Raw genomic sequence first — 19,630 nt, forward strand, 5'->3', positions numbered from 1 at the left:
CAACATGTTGTATATGATAAATATATACATTTTTTTGGCCAGTGAAAATAAATAAGATGCTAATTAAAAAAAAAAAAAAGTCTATGAAGTGAGTACTATTATTATTCCTATTTTGCCAGTAAGAAAACTGAGGCACAGACAAGTCATAAAACACAGGCCACGCGCGGTAGTTCACGCCTGTAATCCCAGCACTTTGGGAGGCCAAGGCGGACAGATCACTGAGGTCAGGAGTTTGAGACCAGCCTGGGCAACATGGTGAAACTCCATCTCTACAAAAAATACAAAAAGAAAATAGCTGGGCATGGTGGTGCACACCTGTAAAACCAGTTACTCAGGAGGCCGAGATAGGTGGATAGATTGAGCTTGGGAAGTCTAGGCTGCAGTGAGCTGTGATTGCACCACCACACTCCAGCCTGGGCAACAGAACGAGATAATGTCTCAAAAACAAAAAACAAAAGAAATGCTCACAGGCTCCCACGGCTAGTGTGTTCTCAACCATCATGTTATCCAGCCTCTCAGTGTGGTTAATTTGGAGAAGGATCATGTCGAATTTGGGTGGATAGTATGACATTCAAGTGCGAATGTCTGGAAGGAGATCATCTGTAGCTCAGGTCTGGGACCTAGCAGCCTCTGGACCCTGCCTGGAGTCCAGAGAGTTGGACATGGGTCCTTCCTTTTTTTTTTTTTTTTTTTTTGAGATGGAGTCTCACTCTGTCACCCAGGCTAAAGGGCACTGGCACGATCTTGGCCCACTGCAACCTTCGCCTTCCAGGTTCAAGTGATTCTCCTGTCTCAGCCTCCCAAGTAGCTGGGATTACAGGCGTGCACTTGCACGCCTGGCTAATTTTTGTATTTTTGGTACAGACAGGGTTTCGCCATATTGGTCTCGAACTCCTGACCTCTCAGGTGATCCTCCTGCCTTGGCCTCCCAAAGTGTTGGGATTACAGGCGTGAGCCACTGTGCCCAGCCTGACATGGGTCCTTCCTGAGGCACATCCCTGCCTGGCCTGTTAGCCCACCCACAGCCAGGCATGATTTCCACGTGGCTGGTCCCAGCTTTATGGCCTGTTTCTCCCCTCTTCACACCTTCCCCTCCTTTCCTCCTGACCACCCTGTGTCCCAAACACCTGTCAAGCCCTCAGCACCTCAACACTGTGTTTTCCACTGGCATTGCCACCTCAATTCCACTTCTATCCACCAACATCCTTCCTCTCTTTCCTTTCTGTTAAGTCACTTCTGATGGTTCCAACTGATTTCATTACTCCCATTTACACCATGCTTTGCTTTTACTTTCTAAGCATTTGTTGAATACCTACTACAGCCGAGTCACTTTAGATCCTGGGGATGCCAGGATGAACATAAACAGGCATAGATCCTACCCTCTTGAGGCCTGTAGTCATAGAAACACCTGTATACACTTGGGACGAGTGCTTTGAAGAAGTGGCAGATGGTACTTTTGGGGCTGTCAAGACACGAATTTGATCTGGTCAAGAGGCCACGGAAAGTTACCCTGAGAAAATGCTGCTTGGGCAGAGAACGGGAGGACAGACAGGCAAAGAGGGGAGGGAAGAGTGAGTCAGGCAGCCACTTGTGCAAAGACCCAGAGGCTGCCTGTGGTGCTAATCTTGGGGTTTGTATCCTTGTTTTATTATCATGTTTATCTTCTTGTCCCCGGTGAGTAAAGCTCTTTAAGGCAGGGCCTATTTCTGGCCTCTTGCTGTCCTCTGCAGGGGTTAAGACTAAAGCTTGCCCAGGGCAGGGAGACAGTTGTTTGAATGGACTAAGTGGACACTGTCTGTTTCTGCAGAGACCCCCAGTGCACCACCTCCAGAACCCCTGGAGTGCAGACAGGTCATCCTGTGGCCATCTCTACCACCCTTCTTTGTGGTGGCCAAGGGCCAAGAAACAGCGTCACTTCTAGCTCCAGACCCAGATTTATGTCTGTCCTTGATGAAGGTGTCTTCTTGCACTGAACTGGGATTTCAGGTCTCCTTTGTTTGTGAGCATGGAGGTAGCCTGCCCCTGTGGGCTCCCTGCGAGTTATGACCACAGAAGGAACGTCAGGGTGGTTGTACCAGGATGGTGGGGTTTATTAGGGCCTCTGGGCCCTATTCTCCCACTCCTGCCCCCTGGCCCACTCTGGCCACACCAGTCTTCTTTCCACCCCTCAAATACTCCATGACCTTTTTTTAAAATTTTATTTTATTTGAGACAGGGTCTCGCTTTGTTGTCCAGGCTGGAGTGCAGTGGCATGATCACGGCTCACTGCATCCTCTGCCTCCCAGGCTTAAGTGATCCTCAGGCCTCAGTCTTCCGAGTAGCTGGGACCATGACCGCTTTTTATCTCAGGACTTTGTCACCGCCCCTTCCACCAGGAATGCTCGTTTGGATCTTCAAACAACTACCTCCTTATCATCATTTCTAAATGTTATTCCTAAATGTCTCCCTTAAAAGTTGCGTTCAAACAGCACCCAGGTCTGAGTACCTCGGTTAAAGGCGCCCTCTATGTTCCCTACCCCATCACTCTCTATCCTCATTACTTGATTTTACTTTCTCTGTAGTAGGACCTAACTTCAGTCCAAAATGACCTCTTTCCAGGTACACTGCCTGCCTACAGGGATGTAAGCGCCAAGAGGCAGAGTTTTGCTGGATTCTTCTCTTCTGTTTCCTAAATGACTGGAACAGAGGAGCTACTCAATAAAATGAATGAATGAACGAACGAACGAACGAACGAACGAACAAATGTCCCCTGTGGGTACATGCCTGGATTCAGGGGGCTGGGACTAGATTGAGATAAATCCACACTGAGTTTAAGATTCCAACCTAGATGGTAGTAGTGGTGTGAGCCTGTCTGAATTGCCCCCCATTCAATTTACAGGCCCCCCCATCTCTTTCTATTCACTGCCCTTCAATCATATTCTCCCAGCTCCACCATAAACTGTGTTAGCTATTTGCCCTGGGGCATGCTACTTTACCTTTCTAAACTTCAGTTTCCTCCTCTAAACTTTCATACTTGCAGGGTGATGGTGAGAGTTAAATGGAGTAGATTATTTAGAGTGCTTAGTGCATGAGCCTTGCAAGTAGCAAGCCTTCTCTAGACGTTAGCTTCCCTGGTGAGTTTTATCATCCTCACCACACCTCGCTTTGTCATTTTTTTTTTTTTTTTTTTTTTTTTTGACGCTCCCCTTCCCATCCCTCCCTGTGCGCCTCACGTTTGCCCACCAGGGGGCCCCACATGCCGCTCTTCCTGCTCAGGTCGTCCACACTGATGCATGCCGCCCGCCTGTCATGGCATCAGTACCTCGCTTGTGCCTCTGATGACAGCTCTGTCACTGTCTCTGATGACAGATTTGTCTGCTGGTTCTGCCTCTTCATTCCAAGTATCTCAGTCCCTTGCACCCAATACTTCATTCATTCCAAATGACTGAGCACCTACTATGTGCCAGGCTTCAATGGTAGGTGTTGGGGATACAAGGAGAAAGATCAGCCATGCCCTCCCTTCAAGAAGCTCACAGTCTCTAGGAGGATGGCAGAGGGGTCAAGAGGCAGAGGGGGCCACGCCCTGGACTGGATGGATGAGAAGGCCAGGATCACATTGCTCTTTGGAACTAACCCGCTGGCTGGAAAACGTGCGGAAGCTCCCCGCCATCAGGCCCTCAGCTCCTCACGTTACATATTTCTATACTTACCTGAATTTCTCAGCTCAGCTCTTCATCCCTAGTGCCTCAAACCCTATTCCAGACACCTCAGTTCCTTACACCAGATGCTGCAGCCCTTGCCTCAAACACCTCAGCCTCTCATTCCAAAATCTCCTATGTCCCAAACTTCAGGAGCTCAGCCATTCACCTCAAATATCTCAGCCCCTCCTCTAAGAAATACTGCAGTCAGGCCAGGTGTGGTGGCTCATGCCTGTAACCCCAGCACTTAGGGAGGCTGAGGCAGGAGGGCTGCTTGGGTTCAGGAGTTCAAGACCAGCTCAGGCAACATAGCAAGACCTTGTCTCTACTAAAAATTAAAAAAATTAGCTGGACATGGTGGCTCATGCTTGTAGTCCCAGCTACTCAGGAGACTGAAGTGGGAGGATGGTCTGAGCCCAGGAGATAGAAGCTGCAGTGAGCTGGGATCACTTCACTGCACTTCAGTCTAGGCGACATGGTGAGACGCTATCTTAAAAAAAAAAAAAAGAAGAAGAAGAAGAAAAACAAAATGCTGTAGTCATTGACATAATCTGTGGTTCTCAGTCCCTTTTTTTTTTTTTTTTTTTTTTTTTTCAGCTTTTAGATTCAGGAGGGATGGGAAAAAGTAGTGATTTGGAGAAGCCCACTGGTAGGCTTTTTCTGATGTGTCTTCCAGGGCAGAGGGGGGCATCCTTCACTCCCTCCCAGTGTGAGGATTGCTTATTTAAATATTGTGTTTGCAGTGACTCATGCCTGTAATCACAGCACTTTGAGAGGCCAAAGCAGGAGGACAGCCTGAAATCAGGAGTTCAAGACCAGCCTGGGTAACATAGCAAGACCCTCATTTCTACCAAAAAAAAATTAAGCTGGGTATAGTGGCACGGACCTGTAGTCCCAGCCATTCCGGAGGCTGAGGCAGGAGAGCGGCTTGAGCGCAGGAGTTCAAGGCTGCAGTGAATTAGGATCGCACCACTGCACCCCAGCCTGGGTGACAGAGTGAGACACTGTCTCAGAACAAATGTATTTGCTTTCTCACTCTTTCCTATCTCCATGATCACATCTTCTCTCCAGTTTTAAATGCCTCACCATTAATAATTCTCTCAGAGTTCCTTGGAGAGAGGTCATGATCTCATCACTCCTAATTCTCCAAAACTAATCATAGAATCTCAGAGTTGGAAAGGACCCAGAAGTCCAATGGGTTCCAAACTTCTTTTTAGTTAGGGAGTCTTAACTGCAACCAAATCTTATGTGGAACATCAATATATATGTTGACTAGCTGTTGGAGCCTGGCCATGTAACCCAATGGATTCTGCTTAGAATATGGATTAAAAACCCCTCATGGACATGAGACTTTGCAGGCTTCAAAGAGAAAGATCTGAATGATGGAGGGTCCCACCCAGTGGGTGCCTCTGGTGATTATCAGGGTATTGACAACTTTGTCATTCCCTGTTCTCCGAGCTCTGAGCACAGCCTGAGTGCTGGTGCTGCCCAGGGGACTGACTGCAACCGGAGCAACCCAGCCCCAAGACCCCAGGAGGTTGCCATAGATACTGAGGTGAAGGGAGCTGGTGAGCTTGTTATTATTTGTGTGCATCTTCCCTCTAATTGCTGTGGGGTAGCTGGATGCTGTGTGGGCGCTACATCAGTGGGGATAGAGGAGGGTGTATGTGCGAGGGTGTGTGTTTGTGTGTGCACACAGAAGTATCTATAGGCTCCAAACCACCACTATGGATGTGTCAGAGGCTGCGCTGTTGAGAGAAGTAGTGAGGGAGGAAGGGAGCAGTGAGGTAGAGATACAAAGGAAAAAGGAGGCTGGACAAGGTGGCTCATGCCTGTAATCCCAGCACTTTGGGAGGCCAAGACAGGATGATTGCTTGAGTCTGGGAGTTTGAGACCAGCCTGGTCAAAATTGTGAGACCTCATCTCCACAAAAAAATTTAAAACTAGCTGAGTGTGGTGGCACATGCCTGTAGTCCTAACTACTTGGGAGGCTGAAGCTGCAGTGAGCTGTGATGGCACCACTGTACTCCAGCCTGGGCGACAGAGCGAGACCCTGTCTCAGGGGGAAAATTTAAAAAAAGACAATGGATTAAGTTTTCTTCTAATTGTGTGAATTCTAATTTTCTACTTTATTTGGATGTTTCAAAAAGTAAAAGGCAGTGACAAACCTGTGGTAGGGAGTGATATTTGTTGAAAAGCAGCTAGCTCCACTTATGTAGTACTGTGAGTCACCCCTGAGGCTTCACCCCAATATTTTTCTCATCACTTTACCTTTTAGAGATACAGTGCAAAATGCTTTATATGGTTACCCCGAAACACCTAGTGTTGAACCCTCCCCTTAGTCGGGATGATGTTCCTCTCCCAGCAGGCATGTGAGACTGGTCAGGGTTGTAGTCCTGTTTTACATTTGCCCAGGGATACTCCTAGGGGACCCCATGGCAGCCCTCTTCTGTGCTTGTTCTGACCTCTCTTCCTCTCCTCATTCCACCTTCCATTCATGAATAGAAAGTTTCAAGTATCAGCCTGGAGGTCAGGAAGCAAGTTGCCTTGAGCACTTGGGAAGGGCACATTGATGATCAACTGATATTCGTGGTTGCTTCTGCTTTGAAGATGGATGACAGAAACTCAACACTTACTGGCATCTCCATGTACGCAATCTCATTGCCCTACCCCACACTGAGACTTGGGACCTGGCTCTCACCCAGGTGCTTTGAGATAGGAAGTGGCCTAACTCTCCACTTTACTTCCTGTTGCCCTGGGGAGGGGTGGGGCATGGTGTTCTGGCACTGCTACCCTTTCCCTTGGCCCTCTCTACCCTTCTCCCTAGACAACTGCTAATGCTTTTGCTTTAGGGCTTCACGCCCTCCCATTCCCTAATCACCCCTACTGGGTACTCTGGTTCCCAAAGCAGCTCTCAGGGCTGTTGGGTCAGGACAGGAGGGGAGCACTCCTGGAGAGCTCTGCCCCACTCACCCCTCAGGGAGGCAGCTTGGGAGGCTGGGACACCTCTCAGCCCCCTACTCTGGCAGAGCGAGCCTGCTCGAGACGGAGGCCCAACTCCCAGTGGGCGTCCTGCTGTAATCAAGACTGTGCGGCAGCCTCTGGCTGAGCTCCACCCTGCCCAGTTAGGGCTGGCCTCAGCCTCAGGGGACAGCTGCCCAGGCAGGTCAGGAACCTGCCCAGCCAGTTTGTCCCCCATCGAGACGGTTATGTGCCTCTGTCCCACCAACTTGTGATAGTGGGGACAGGAGAAGGGGTGGTATCTCCCTCTGTCATCCCACAAATATTTACTGAGGGTCTGGGGCTGAGAGTACAATGGTGAACAAAAGGTGCAGAGGCCCCACCTTATTGGAGCCTACAATTCAGTGGGAAGGCAAATATTAAAGAAATAATAACAGTAAACATAGTTCTTTCTTTTCTTTTCTTTTTTTGAGATGAAGTCTCATCCTGTGGAGTGTAGGCTAGAGTGCAATGGTGCAATCTCGGCTCACTGCAACCTCCGCCTCCTGGGTTCAAGCGATTCTCCTGCCTCAGCCTCCCGAGTAGTTGGGATTATGGGCGCGCGCCTCCACGCCCAGCTAATTTTCATATTTTCAGTAGAGACGGGGCTTCACTATGTTAACCAGGCTGGTCTCAAACTCCTGACCTCGTGATCCACCCGCCTCAGCCTCCCAAAGTGCTGGGATTACAGGCATGAGCCACCGCACCCGGCCCAGCAAACATAGTTCTAATTAGGTACCAAGTACTATTCTAAGTGCCTTAGCCCATTTAGTGCTCACAGGCCTATGAGGTAGGTAATATTATTATTCCCAGCCGGGCGAAGTGGCTCACGCCTGTAATCCCAGCACTTTGGGAGGCTGAGGCGGGTGGATCACGAGGTCAGGCATTCAAGACCAGCCTGGTCAACATAGTGAAGCCCCATCTCTACTAAAAATACGTGGTGGCGGGCGCCCGTAATCCCAGCTACTCGGGAGGCTGAGGCAGGAGAATCACTTGAACCCAGGAGGTGGAGGCTGCAGTGAGCCAAGATTGCGCCACTGCACTCCAGCCCGGGCCACAGTGCAAGACTCCGTCTAAAAAAAAAAAAAAAAAAAGATTAAGTGACTTACCCAAGGTCACGGAGCTCATCAGTGAGTTGCCCAGAAATCCAAGCCAGGCAGTTTGATGCAAGTTCACTCTTAGACAGCTATGAGATAGCTCTACTGCCCCTCATACCAGTCAATGCCTCATTACAAAATGTGGTAGGTGCCAGAAAATAAAAGTACGAGGGTGCCTTGCAAGAAAATGGGGATTTCCCCTTTCTTCCACTTTCTCTTCTAGCCCCCACTGCACAAAGCAAAACTTTCTGAGTCTTCCCACTTCACCCCTTTCACTGCTGGCCGGATAGAGAATACTCTTTCATCTCTGCAGTTATGATGCAGGGACGCAGAGTCCTACCTGTATCCTTGTACCTGGCCTGGTCTCCCTGATCAACCCGCGCCTGAAGGGTTTCTTTCTAATAATGGTCCTGGTGGTTGCGCAAGTCTAGACTGTCAGCTCCCGGAGGGAAGGCGGCTGGCAGCTGGCTCTGCGCAGACTGGGGGCGCCTCCCGGGCATGCAACCTGGCACAGGCTCCTTGACCTTGGTTCTCTCCCCACATGCTAGGAGCCCGGTTGGGGGCTCGGGACCCGCGTGTGGGTCCCGTCCAGAGAGCTCAGTGGTCCAGACCCCTACACTCCTAACACACGCACCCTCGCATGCACATTCCCGAGCCTGCGCGGGGTCCGTCCCGGGACAAGCCCATAAGTCGCGAACCTTCCAGCTCGGTCTGCCCGGACGGGTGGACCGGATCAGGCACCCCCTCCCCTCGGCTACCCAGCGCGCCTGGCCCAGCGCCGGCGGCTCCGGGGCGGGGCGGGGCCGGCGGCGGGAGGCCCCTCCCCGGGGGCGGGCCGGGGGCCGGCGGGGCTGGGGGCGGGGCGGGGCGGGCGGGCGGCGCGGGGGTGTCCCTCCCTCCCTCGCTCTCCCCGGTAAAGTCTCGCGGTGCTGCCGGGCTCAGCCCCGTCTCCTCCTCTTGCTCCCTCGGCCGGGCGGCGGTGACTGTGCACCGACGTCGGCGCGGGCTGCACCGCCGCGTCCGCCCGCCCGCCAGCATGGCCACCACCGCCACCTGCACCCGCTTCACCGACGACTACCAGCTCTTCGAGGAGCTTGGCAAGTACGGCCAGCCCGCCGCGGTCCCCGCCTGCCCTGCCGCCCGGGCGCTATGCGGCTTCTCGCCCCGCCCCCCGGCCCTGCACCGGCCGCTGCGGCGCCCCCTCGGCCGCCCCACCCCCGCCTTTCCCGCCTGCTGCCTCTGGGCCCCGCGCCCCCCGCGCCCTGCCCTGCATCCCCCTTGGCGCCCTGCAGCAGCTGGCGGGGCCGCTGCTCCCCGCGCGCCGCCGCGGACACCGCAGCCCCCGGACCTTTCCCGGGTGCCCTCCAGCCCCGCCCCTCCGCACCCTTCATGCGCCCCGCTCCCGACCACCTCCCAACGCTGCCAGGTTGCTCACTCCGCACCCTGAACCCAGGTCCCACGCGCCTCGCACTCAGGACCCTCGCCGGCCCTGCAGCCCTAGCCCCGCTGCGGAGCCCGGGCGTGGGGGGGGCTGTTTGGCGCCCGGCCCCGCCCCCCGCGAGTGCCGCTCCAGGCTCCCAGCCCCTCGGCTGGGCAGTGCTGCGGCCCCCCCGTCCCCTCCCCCCATCCCTGCAGTGGTCCCGGGAGCCGCGCCGCAGCCGCAGCATCCCCCTCCCCTCCGCACTGAGCTGGCCGCTGCAGCAGCCCCGGCCCCCCACCCCCACCCGCGGCATCGAGCCCGGCCACTGCAGCCCCCGCCCCGCCCGCCCCCCTAGACGTTTCCAGAGCTGAGAGTGCGAGCTCCCATTGGGGGGGGACGTCAAGGAAAATAACATGGGAAGGGGAGTTCTTGATGTCTGACTGTGTCCTCTTTTCCCTTGCTGTCAGTTGAGCCGGGATGCAGTGAGATGAAGCCGGCTGTGGGAGAGGAGAGGGGGGGTTGAGCCTCACTTTGCCCCATGGTTGAGGGAGATTTCTCTTTCAGGGGATGATACCCTCTTTTTAATCTCTCCTTCTCCAACCCTCAACTGTTCCTGGTGAGAGAAGGGCAGGGTCTGTCTGCTCCCTTCTGCCCTGGTTCTCTTGGCCGGGACCGCAGGGCTGTCTGAGATGCAGCAGGTGTGTGTTCTCAGCGTCGCCCACCGCTCCTGATGTGCAGCCTGAGGTGGAGGCTGTTGCCTTGCCCAGGGACTGGATGAGGGGGTGGGAGCGCGGCACACCACCCACATCTGTTCAGTGACCTGCGGTGGCCGCGTCCTTCTGCCTCACGTTGGATAGTGGTGGTCGCAGCCCCGGTGTGTGTGCGTGTGACTAGAGGTCTGGTGGTGGGAGCATCATCGTCCCCAGACTTGAAGTGTGTCTATGTCACTCTGCCCTGCTCCGTGTCCCAGTTCTTTCCCCCTTCTCCCTCCAGGGGTGCTTTCTCTGTGGTCCGCAGGTGTGTGAAGAAAACCTCCACGCAGGAGTATGCAGCAAAAATCATCAATACCAAGAAGTTGTCTGCCCGGGGTGAGTGTTCCCTGTCTTGACCTCTTCCTGAGGATGCCTCCAGGGGCTATGGTTTCTTCTGAAGAAGCCCCAGAAATTGGGGGTTGTGCGTTTTAGCACTTGGAGAGGAGTTGGAATTTCAGACTGGTTGGACTTTGTGTCAGGCTGAAGCCAGAAAAGGAGTTGCATGGGGGACTGGAAGTGCCCAGGTACAAAAGAATGAAGGAAGAGATGCAGGTAGCTGCAGTGGCCCCCAAAGGCTCGAGGGAGTTCGGTCTTCAGGGAGGTGGAGGATATGGGGGTAGTGGGTGGTACGGAATGGGAGCTCTTAATTTGGGGCATTTGGAGCCCTCTCCCTTTGGGGCAGTGGTGGCTACTGCAGGCCTTTCCTGGTCCCTGTGCCCCAGTGGTGACTTAGGATGGAAATGCAGTAAGTGAGCAGCTCTGACAAAGCCAGCCTCCCCTGCCCACCAGGCGGCAGAACAGACTCCCAAGGGAAGGGAATCTGTAAACATCAGGGGAGGCTGCTACTGGCGAGGGCTTCTTAGGAACAAATTCTGCCAGATGAACTTGATTGCTTTTTTGATCAAATTACAAAGTTGATGGTGCAGCAGCAGATGTAGTCTGTCCTGGGTGGAGGGTGATGCCTCATGGTCTAGAAATCCCAAAGGCCTGGTTTGGGCAGGAACTGCACTGCCTCCAAGTCTGAGGAGCATAAAGGCCAAGGCTTATGGGGCCTCACTTGCGAGATCCTCCCAAGTTCCTGAGGCTAGGAGGGTCAGGGCCTGTCTTTCACACCTTGAACCTACACTCTCTGAACCTCCTATTGGGTGCTTGCCAAACTCACCTCATCTGATAGGTGTAGACCCAGCATTGTGTGAAGTGCTCTGTAAACAGGTCTGGTGAGTACAGAGGTCAGATCTTGGAGGGCTGCAGGGTGCAGTTGGGGAACAAAGGTTGTGAGACTCAGAGAATGGAATTAGGGCTGGGCAGTAGGATGCCATAAATGTATTAGGAGCCAGGACACATGCCCTGGGGAAGACATGGGCCTTGGCCAATAATGACCCGGGTTTCTCTGGGATAAGAGACGTAATAGATGTCCCAAATGCTCAGAGAAGCTCTACAATTTCACGGAGATGACATTGGGCTTCTATCATGTTGGCAGTTGTTCTGGGACCTGTTTAGCAGGGCCTTGTCCACCACCTGGCTGGGGACTCTCTCTCCATCCCCCTAGTAGAGCACTAATTTCTGACTCCCATCCAGCTCCACCTCTTGCTGTTCGTGTGTATTGCCTATAAAGTTGGACTTGTTTGTTTTCTTTTTCTCTGGGTACCTTGAGTCTGAGGATGGTTGCCATAGAGATATGTGGGCAGTCAGATGCCCTCCTTCCCTGGAGTAGGGGTGGGGGGGACAACAGGGGCTGGGATCTCTGGCAGACATCCTCTGGCCAAGGATGGAAGGTGCAGGCAGGAACGATGGCTTGAGGCTGGATACCTCTCATACCCACACAGCAGAACCCTGGTGCATCAGAAACGGGGCTGGTGTCTGGTGTCTCCAGTTGATGACGCAATGCTTTGCTATCCTCATCTCACCAGTGTCCTCTGACCCAGGGGTAAGGGAAGGAGAGACGGCTGGGAGCCGAATTCTGGGATGTGAGGAAAGGTGATGTGGTGACTTCCTGCAGCTGCCTGACTGGGGCTTTCATTTCCTACTCCTTCCCTACCTGCCTGAACTTCCATGACCTGTGTGATAGCATCGCTTTCCCTTCCTCACCTCCTTTCAACCTTGTCCCATCTTTCCCAACGGGTATCTTTCCCTGGCCAAACTGGATGAGGTTTGATTTCTCTTTGATTTCCCCCCCTCCTCAAGAAGAGGATTCTTGTGTAAAAGTATATGCTTCAGACAGAAACTCCCCCTCTCCCAAGATGGATATGCCAAGACTGGGCTCTGTTGTGTGGCTTCATGTGCCAGGTTGACTTTGGGACAGAGGCACAGATGATAGGCACAGATGCCAGCCAGAGGGGTCAGAATGTGTAAGTGCCAGCCAGTACTGTGTGGAGGTGGGAGAGTGGAAAGGGGCTGTGTTGGAGATGGAGGGAACAAGGTGGAGCTGGACTATAGGTGTGGGCATGGGGGATGTGAGCTCCTGGAGAGAACTGGGCCAGGGTAGCCATGGGCTGGTGCCCATGGGGTTAGGGAGTGAGGGCCATGGCTTCCCTGCAGACTCTCAGTTTACACTGTATATTTTATAAAGGTGCAGGCACTGGGGCTGGGTTTCACTCGTCGCTGTCTGTTTAGGGCTCCGCAGGTGTTGGATTTCTGTGTCTGGGAATGTCGTGGGCCCACCAGGGTCATCTATGAAGGTCTGAAGGGGCTTGCTGTGTTCACTGGGTCTTCCTGCCTGCTATCTTTCTTGTTTGTGATTCTCTGGGCTACAAACTGAAAAGATAGAGGGTATAGAGCTGTTTCTTCTTGGCATCCTCGGTGAGGTGGCTGGGAGGCAGGGAGAGGGATCACCTGGTCTTCTAGGGGGTTCAATTGAGACAGGAAGCCTTCTTTTGGGCTGTTGTGTCTTGTCTCTATGGTCTCAGAGGCCCACATTGGCGGCTAGGTTGTAGGGTGGGGAGTTCATGCGGATATGCATTGAGCACTGTCTTTGTCTGCGGGCCTGTCTACATAAAGTCACTGAAAGTCACATAACGTCACTCCGTTTGCTTCAGAACCGTGATAGGAGTGGAGCTGGGTTCTTAAGGGAGCCCATGGTTCCAAGCTTAGCTCCACTAGGCCGAAGGAGGCATTTAAAATAGGCTTGGATGCAGGAGCTAGTGGGCCAGGTGATGGCAATGATAAGTCGTTATTTTAAGATTTAAGAGCACCCCCCTCAAGGAGCCTGAGCCCTTATGTCTTTTTTTATTTTTAAATCTTCATATTCCCTTCTTATCTTTATTCATATGCATACAGATTTTCACCTCGCGGAGCATAACATTTTATATCCTGCTCTCTTTGCTTATATCCAAAGTATTTCCCCCATATTGCTACAGTTGAAGGGCAAATGGTCCTTTCTTCTACGTTGTTTAGGATTTATCCCTAGAACAATCAGCATCAGAAGAAACTTCTGTGTATGTACCATTTATCTGGATTCCAGTTGCTTTCACTGAGATGGATACTGGGGTAATGCCCTTGGCCTTACTAAGAGATGCTATTGGAAATGGTGTTATGAAATCTGTTATAATACTTTAACATATTTATTTAATCTGTACATTCCATGTGAAGAAATTTCTTTTGAAGCTAAATGTAAGCAAAAGCTTTCCTCTTTGTGAGGACCTGGGAGGTGAGGGAAGGGTCCTTATGTGTTTCTTTACTTCTTCATGGACAGGCCCTAGCGAAGTGCCTGACTTATGCCGGCCACATACGCATTAAATGAGTGGGTCAAGAGGACTATGTAACCAGTCGTGGTTGCCTTTTGGCTTTGGCTCCCAGGAAACTCAGAGTCAAGTTGCCAGAGTCCTTGTACCCTGCTACAGGCTTGGGTCCTCCCTTTCTGATGCAGGGAGCCAGGCTGCAGACCTGATACGGCTGCTGGAAGAGAGGACAGATGAGGATAAAGACCTGTACTTGGGGCATAAGGCAGAGTGGGAGATGTAGGCAGACATTTAGCTGATGATTCCTCCTTCCTTGTCACTAATGGCACTATAGGGCCACTGTTGAGATCTCTTCCAAGTAGTGATTTTGAATTTATTGTGCATAAGGATCACCCTGAGTACTGGTTTTAAAAATGCAGATTTCCGAACTTTAGCCACAGAGATTCTGCTTTAGAAAGTCTAGGGTGGGGCTGCAGAATCTGCATTTTTAACACATGCTCCAGTGAATTTCATGCAGGTGAAGCATGAGCCACTCTTTAAGAGATGCCACCTAAAATCTGCAACAACAGTTGCTCTTGCCATGCCCTCTGGAATTCAACAGACACACCTTGGCCCAGCCTTCTCCAGATTGTGTGTCTGTTGCTATGTGGCCATCTGTGCACATGGGCTGTTCTGTGATTAGGGGCCTCGTTCTGGGCCTCCGGATTGGGGTGTCTGTGTCTGAGGCTGCGGCAAGCTGGGTTGTGGCATGTTGGCCACCAGAAGGGTAAAGGCTGTCCCTTTCTGGGTCCAGCTGGCCCTGGGGACTGAAATGGGATCCCCTGGATGGTGCCAGCTGAGAATCCCCGCCCCCTTAGTGTTGGCCTGAGTAGCCCCCATGACATTTGTGTCCCCTGTGGTATCTCCCAGTGAGACTTTCCTGTTAAGGATCTGGGTGAAGTGAGGGGAAGAGAAGGGAGGAGGAAGCAGCAATGCAGGGAGTAGGAGAAGGAAGAGAAATCCACACAGCACTGGAACACCGGCCTCGAGGAAGCATTTAAGGAGGCTGTGTGCAAAACCATGCCTTCCCCCTGAGGGTAAAACAGGCCAATTTCTGTAAACAGAAAAATGGGCATCCTGATATCGGTGATGGAACGCCTCTACCTTCTCTCCTGAAGGGATGGAAGCCGACTGCAGGTCCTTCTGTGCGAAGGCTTCTGCCGGGCGGCTTTTGTCACATGGTCACGTTGAGCTGGGGGCCTTAGCGCACACAACACTGGCCTGTCCCCCTCCCCTCCCACCTGCCTTCTCAGAGTGACTTGGGGTGCTGTGTCACGGTGTGGGGATGGAGGTGGGAAGGTTACCCTGTCCCATCAGGGATGCCCCTGCCTTCTTCCTGCTGCTTCCTCTGGTCCCTTGTCACCATACCCTTGTTAGAAGCTGTGCTGAAACCCTAGAGGTGAGTGGCTGACCCCATTCTCTGCTGAGGCTGGAGACAGGGAAGGGGAGGCTGTGTGTGACCATTCCTGCTCCCATCTCTATGCTTGCTGCTCTCTGAACAGCTTTGGCAGACCAACAAGGGCCTGATCCCATGGGTGCCAAAAGGGTGGTGACAGGAGGACATGGGCACTTTGCACCTCTTGAATGCCTCTCTGCAGAGCCCCTTTGTCATCTCCCCATGGCCAGACAGATCTGCCGCAGGACTGCTGGGGAAACCAAGGCGCAAAAGCTTTGTCTGGGGTCTTTTTTTTTTTTGCACTGCAGGTGCCTGTGACTTTGCCAGGGCTCAGACCCAGCATCCTTAGTCCGTGTGGCCTCCACCCACTCCTTGGCGCCTTTCTTTAAAACACAGGTTCTGGATACTTTGTTCCTGTGATGAATCTTGGCATATCACCTCACACCTCTCCATCTAAGCCCCAAGCTCCAAGCCTGGTGGAGCAAATCCCTCCTCGTTGCTGGCTGAGGCCCCATTCCCATCTGTACCCACCTCTCTGGGCTGTGCGGTGGGGAGATTTCCAGCCACTCCTCCCCAACACCATCTCCGCTTCCTGGGCCCTATCAGCAGCAGCCGCAGCTTCCCATCTGCTCCCCTCTTTTCTCCTCCCTTTCTTTCCCCTCCCCCCTGCTTGCTGCTGCCCTGGGAGGAGCTATTTTTAGGGGCTGCTTCCTGGGATGTTTTACTTGGGGCTGGTTACCATGAAGGAAATGTCACCAAAACAGTGGGCAAAGGCTGCAGGCACCAGGAGCCCTGCCGGGGGCCATGGAGAACACGATGGCTGACCCTTTTCTGGCCCTTGAGAGCAGCCAGAGTGTCCCCAGGCAGAGCCTTGCCTTCTTGGGGCTTGCTAGTGACCCCTTGGGGATTTTCTCCGTCAAAGCTGATTTAGGGCCTTTTCGCTGTAGGGCATTTTTTGGAGCCTCTCTCCCTCCTTAGAGCTTCCCTTGCCTTGAGATCCAGAGGCCAAAGTGGGGCTCAGGTCTTTGTGTCACCAAGTTAAAACTGCGTAAGGACTGAAGATAAGGGGAGGATGCTGGGTACATGCACAGAGCCTTGGGGGTTCACATGGGCACATTTCAGGCCCTGTCCCTCTGTATCACATCCCCCAGCTAGTCACCAGGTGTACACGGGTGAGGGCATTAGAAGCCGTGGTCCTGCTCTTGCGTGGTGGATGGACTTTGCTTTTAATTGGAGACTCTTTGCACCTTTAGAGTGAGATTCAAAGAGGGAGGGATGTGGCATCGCAGTGTCAGGATGAGGTCGGTGGGATCGTGGCTTGGGAATCCCACTGGTCAGTGCCCCAGGCCCAGGGCTGTGCATAAGCAGCTGGGGAAGGTGGATTATGACACCAAATCCCTGCCGTGTCCTTGTTTCTGCTCAGAGTGACCCCAAGGGGGCCAGACGGGAGCCTCTGTTGCTTGGAAAGAAGATGAGGGGCACTCAGGAGGGCAGCAAGTGAGGCTGCCTCCCATCAAGCCCTGAAATCAGTGGGGCTGCAGGAAGCTTCTCACATCCATGTTTGGGGTCACAGGCACAGACCTGCAAAATACCGTTTGCAAAATTAAGAATGCCTTTGAGATTGGAACTTGGGAGAGCCCTCAGTCAGAGTAGGAATGTGCATCCTTTCCCACGTACAGAGGGTTGTATGTTTAGGTGGCAGCAGGATCTTAGTGCTGTCATTTGTGTGGTTTTTTTTTTTTTTTTAGGAAAATGTCTCTAAGTCAAGCAGGCCCGTCTCTGAGAGGGCCATGGAGAGTCTGTGGCCAACCCTCCCTGGTCCCCTGACCTGGCAGAGGAAGGAAAGGGCATTGGAGTAGGCTTCTGTCTTCAGGCCAGAGGGGGAGGTGGTTCAAGGGCAGGCTTGGTGCACCCCTTGGCTGCACGCTATCACCCCCTATCTGCTTCCTCTTTTCTGCATCGCTCGGTGCATCTGGTCACTTCTTGCTACCCTTCCTGTGAATCGTGGAGCCTTGGACCAAGTCCTGAAGCACTTGGGCAGAAGGCGGGAGAGGCTGGGTTTCTAGGATCCTTGTTTCCCAGGGCCTAGCTCTGGCCTGGGCTCAGACCACTCTGGCCTGGGCAGGCTGCTGGGGAAGGGCTGGAGCCGCTTCTGCTTTCTGCTCCTGTTGCTACCTCTGCTCATGATGGGGAAAACCTGCAGAGGGCTGTGGTTGGAGCTGGGCTGAAGGCCGGCAGGGGTGGGTCTCTCCATGGCAGTAGCACACAGGCAGGCAGGAAGTGGCCCTGTGCAAAAGCGGGAAGTGGCTGTTGTCAAACAGGAAGGGGGGGCTGGGCTGTGGGAGGGGCGGGGATGAGCCTGGTAGAAAGGTGGGTGGAGGAGGGTCCACCTTGGAAGGTCTGAGCATCTCCGTAGTGGTCACTGGAAGGAGGGGTGTCTCCAGGGAGACCTTTGCAGCACCTTGGGATACTGAGCCAGGGCCCTCCCACTATAGACCAAGCCCATTCAGTGGCCTCGCCCTTTTTGGGGTTGGGGATGCTGCGTCCAGCTGGGATGCCCTTGCCATTGGGAAAGATGATCTAGAAACCACTACTCCATCCTGGAACCCCTCTGCTACCGCTGCTGCTGGGGTGGACCCTCTGCTTTTTTGCAGCTGTGGGGCAGCCCTGGAGGTGACTACAGGACAGGAAGTGTCAGGGGAAGAGATAGGAGACAACAGCTGGAGAGGCTGGGTGGTGGCCGGGCAGTGCATGGCGGCAGGAACGGGGAGAGCGTGGCAGGCAGAAACCTCTGTTCATTGAGGAGAGCTTGTGGATGGCAGGGCGCCACGGCTGCGAGGAAGAGGAGGGAAGCAGACAGTGGCACATCCTGCGGTGTTCCCCTCTCTCTGAGGAGCCCCTGTTGCTGCCTGTCACCTGCAGACTGTAGACACTGGTGGGCCCCACCAAAACAGGGAAGGACACTCCACCCCCAGGACTGCAATGGAGGACCATGTGGGGAGCCCAGAAGCCAGGCAGGAGGGCTTAGTTGCTGTGTTGCAGACCCTGTATCTGCCTGGGACAGTGGGTCCCATTCACAGTGTCTCTGGTGATAGCTGTGGCCACAGGCCCAGCCCAGGAGACCCTGTCAAGCTTCTCACTGGGCCCTTGGAAAGGAGCTATATGCCAGACCTTATGCAAAACTCTTGACCTGTACCACCTCAGTTAAACCTCAGATCTTGCTGGCTCCATTTTAGAAGTGAGGAGCCTCTTGGCTGGACACAGTGGCTCAGGCCTATAATCCCAGCACTTTGGGAGGCTGAGGCGGGCGGATCACGAGGTCAGAAGATGGAGACCATCCTAGCTAACACGGTGAAACCCCGTCTCTACTAAAAAATACAAAAAAATTAGCCAGGCATAGTGGTGGGTGCCTGTAGTCCCAGCTACTCGGGAGGCTGAGGCAGGAGAATGGCGTGAACCCGGGAGGCGGAGCTTGTAGTGAGCCGAGATCGTGCCACTGCACTCTAGTCTGGGCGACAGAGCGAGACTCAGTCTTAAAAAAAAAGAAGTGAGGAACCTCTTTCCCAGGATAAGGTGCCTGGCTCACTGTCTCACCTCCTTTGGGTCCTAATCAAATGTCACCTCCTTACTGAGGCTTTCCTGGACTGCCCTACTTAAATCTACACTCCCCGCTTTCTCTGCTTTTTCTACGCAGCACTTGCTGTGACATCTAATGTGCCATTGAGTTTTCTTATTGTCTGTCCCTCCCCCACATACAATCCACTAGAGTGTCAGCTCCATGAGGGCAGGGATTTTTGTCTGTTTTGTTCACCACTGTCTTCCTAGCATCTCGAATACTGCCTGTCATATAGTAGGCCTCAGTAAATATTTCTTTTTTTTTTTTTGAGACAAAGTCTCGCTCTGTCACCCAAGCTGGAGTGCAGTGGCCCAATCTTGGCTCACTACAGCCTCCACCTCCTGGGTTCCAGTGAGGATGTCTGGCTAAATTTTGTATTTTTAGTAGAGATGGGGTTTTACCATGTTGGCCAGGCTGGTCTTGAACTCCTGACCTCAAGTGATCCACCCACCTTGGCCTCCCAAAGTACTGGGATTGACCTACCGTGACCAGCCATGATAAATATTTCTTTTTTTTTTTTTTTGAGACGGAGTCTAGCTCTGTCGCCCAGGCTGGAGTGCAGTGGCCAGATCTCGGCTCACTGCAAGCTCTGCCTCCCGGGTCCACGCCATTCTCCTGCCTCAGCCTCCGGAGTAGCTGGGACTACAGGCGCCCGCCACCACGCCCGGCTAGTTTTTTGTATCTTTTAGTAGAGACGGGGTTTCATCCTGTTAGCCAGGATGGTCTCGATCTCCTGACCTCGTGATCCGCCCGTCTCGGCCTCCCAACGTGCTGGGATTACAGGCTTGAGCCACGGCGCCCGGCCGATAAATATTTCTTGAAGGAATGAATGAAGCTCGGGTGGGTTTAATAGCTTGCCAGATGTGGCAGTGTTGAGCTCAGTCCAGGGCTGTCTGACTCCAAAACCGATGTGTTGTTAATTGCCATACTCCACAGCTTAGAATCAGAATGAGGAT

General features: G+C 53.3%; 1 protein-coding gene across 10 annotated transcripts in view; it reads left to right on the forward strand.

Moving 5' to 3' along the window:
- Window positions 1–8,686: 8,686 nt before the first annotated feature.
- Window positions 8,687–19,630, forward strand: part of CAMK2G (calcium/calmodulin dependent protein kinase II gamma) — a 63,042-nt gene continuing 52,098 nt past the window's right edge. For 9 of the 10 annotated variants that reach the window (XM_025395872.1, XM_025395878.1, XM_025395876.1 and 6 more), the window contains exons 1-2: window positions 8,687–8,875; window positions 10,188–10,282. In XM_025395872.1, coding sequence (XP_025251657.1) covers window positions 8,811–8,875; window positions 10,188–10,282 — 160 coding nt within the window. In that variant the 5' untranslated portion in view covers window positions 8,687–8,810. The remainder of the gene's footprint in view (window positions 8,876–10,187; window positions 10,283–19,630) is intronic. The other variant, XM_025395877.1, reaches the window with a different exon arrangement.

Source organism: Theropithecus gelada, chromosome 9 (genome assembly GCF_003255815.1).
Source record: "Theropithecus gelada isolate Dixy chromosome 9, Tgel_1.0, whole genome shotgun sequence".
Lineage (NCBI taxonomy): Eukaryota > Metazoa > Chordata > Mammalia > Primates > Cercopithecidae > Theropithecus > Theropithecus gelada.